Genomic DNA, 1975 nt, shown 5'->3' with positions numbered 1-1975 from the left:
CTACCGAAGGATAAGTCTCCTGTGCATGGCGTATAATGTATTGTCAAGGTAATTGTGTGAAAGATTAAAGCCAATACTCGCAATCTGTTTCAATCGTATCAGTGTGACTTCACACAAAATAATTCAACAATAAACCAAATCCTCATCATGTGACAAATCCTGAAAAGGCCAACAAAAAACCAATCGATACATACCACCATTTCATCGATTTCAAGGCTGCCCGTTAACAGCCTCTCCGACATATTAAAAACTACTAGATTTCTCAGACAGGGAAACTAATAGTACAATTTCTTTAATAACATTTCAAAATTTGTGGAAGTTTATCACGAATCGAGGTTGTCGGTATGCTCTCTTGCTAGTGGGGAGCCAACACTTATGACCTTTCGGGTGGCCTAGCTATCGGTGTATATTCGAATATCAACATTGTGTCAATCATTTATCATTCATAAGAAAATTACTCTTCCGGTATGTGCTACGTAAAAGCCATCTCCCACTAGGTACGTCTTTTAATTTGGAGCCATCAGTATAGATCTTAAACGACCCAGTACGGAGGATTAATTCCATCACATTTGGGTCGTGTTGAATACACACCGAAAAACCTTTTTCAAAAGATGGTTTGGGGATTTATCCGAGGCAATTGAGTATGGTAGAGTGACCTGAGAGAGTCATATGCCACAAGTGACTGAAGCAAAAATTTAGACTGATTCATCGAAAATGGGTCTAATGGTAAACGAGAACAAGATGAAGTTAATTCTGGCAACTGATTCCGCGTAGAAAGAAAGCCATTTTCAATATTAAGGAAGTGCATAATTACTAGCTATAGTAGAACTTATTTCTTTTGATTTATTTTTTATTATTGAGAATTAGTATCGAAATTTTTTCAGTGTAATATATGCAAGAGCCATAAATTATTACAAACAATCTTTTCACAGTGATCTCGAGATAAATAATATTACAATTTAACTACTCACTCACTAACGATAAGAGATACAAACACCTGTATACATGTATCAAAATCAGCACATGTACATATGCGTTGACATTCATACAGATACGAGATAAAAGAAAGATTATGATATAGAAATGTGTGTATTTGTACAATCTGTATATAGAGTCTCTTTTATCTCTAAATAATAGAGATAAACTAGAAATAAGACAAACTATGATGAATCTTTCATCATTGAAATGTCTTTAATGTCTTATATAAACAGTTCAAAATGAGTTCTGGTTGGGAACGTATACGCTTACGTGTAGAGACAGGAGAGGTAATACGGGCATTGTATTTTGTAGAAATAAATATTTTAATTAATGTTTGGTTTTTCTTTCAGAGTTTAGAGCCTGAAATGCCTAAAGATACTCGCACTTTGTCCACTCATGTTCTGGATACATCGCTAGGTAAGGCAGCAGTAGATGTTCCCTTATCGGTTTATCGTCTCTTGGAAAATCAACAGTGGCAGGAATTAAAACAGGCCGCAACTGATAAAGATGGTCGTGCAAGTCAACTGCTGGAGACAAATGATTTTAAGAGTGGAATTTATAAACTACAATTTAATGTGCAGAAATACTACGATAATTTAGGCGTCGCATGTTTCTATCCATTTATTGAGATTGTCGTTAAATGTGTGGCTGGTCAACATTATCATATACCTTTATTGTTGTCTCCATTTGGCTATACTACCTATAGAGGAACATAATAAAATAATCTATTATAAATAATAATTGGAAAACGTTTTTTTAATTGAGCTATTGTAGAACCAATATAGTTTTTTAGGAACAAATTGCAAACTTTTATGCCTTTAACTAGCGTTATTAGATATTCTTTTGTATCTATTAACCAATGATAATACAGTATACTTATCGAAAGAAGACCACTGCGGTTAGGTGTCACAAAAATTTTTAACGAAATAGGTTTACTTATCTGGTACAACCAGTTTACGACTATAGACTTCGGAGACTTACTCTGAATATGGTTTCC

General features: G+C 34.2%; 1 protein-coding gene across 2 annotated transcripts; it reads left to right on the top strand.

The window, feature by feature from the left end:
* Window positions 1–1145: 1145 nt before the first annotated feature.
* Window positions 1146–1727, top strand: LOC119599668 (5-hydroxyisourate hydrolase). Of its 2 annotated transcripts, none has more exons than XM_037949541.1 (2): window positions 1146–1265; window positions 1329–1727. In XM_037949541.1, the coding sequence occupies exons 1-2, from the start codon at window positions 1218–1220 to the stop codon at window positions 1692–1694; spliced, it is 414 nt and encodes a 137-aa protein (XP_037805469.1). In that variant the 5' UTR covers window positions 1146–1217; the 3' UTR covers window positions 1695–1727. The 2 variants fall into 2 exon arrangements, with proteins under 2 accessions (XP_037805469.1, XP_037805470.1); XM_037949542.1 differs by having other exon boundaries at window positions 1176–1265; window positions 1336–1727.
* Window positions 1728–1975: the final 248 nt, after the last annotated feature.

This window comes from Lucilia sericata, unplaced genomic scaffold (genome assembly GCF_015586225.1).
Source record: "Lucilia sericata isolate MDLA Ls3-8-SP2 unplaced genomic scaffold, ASM1558622v1 Contig000084F_arrow, whole genome shotgun sequence".
Lineage (NCBI taxonomy): Eukaryota > Metazoa > Arthropoda > Insecta > Diptera > Calliphoridae > Lucilia > Lucilia sericata.
This window is presented reverse-complemented; position numbering and strand designations above follow the sequence as displayed.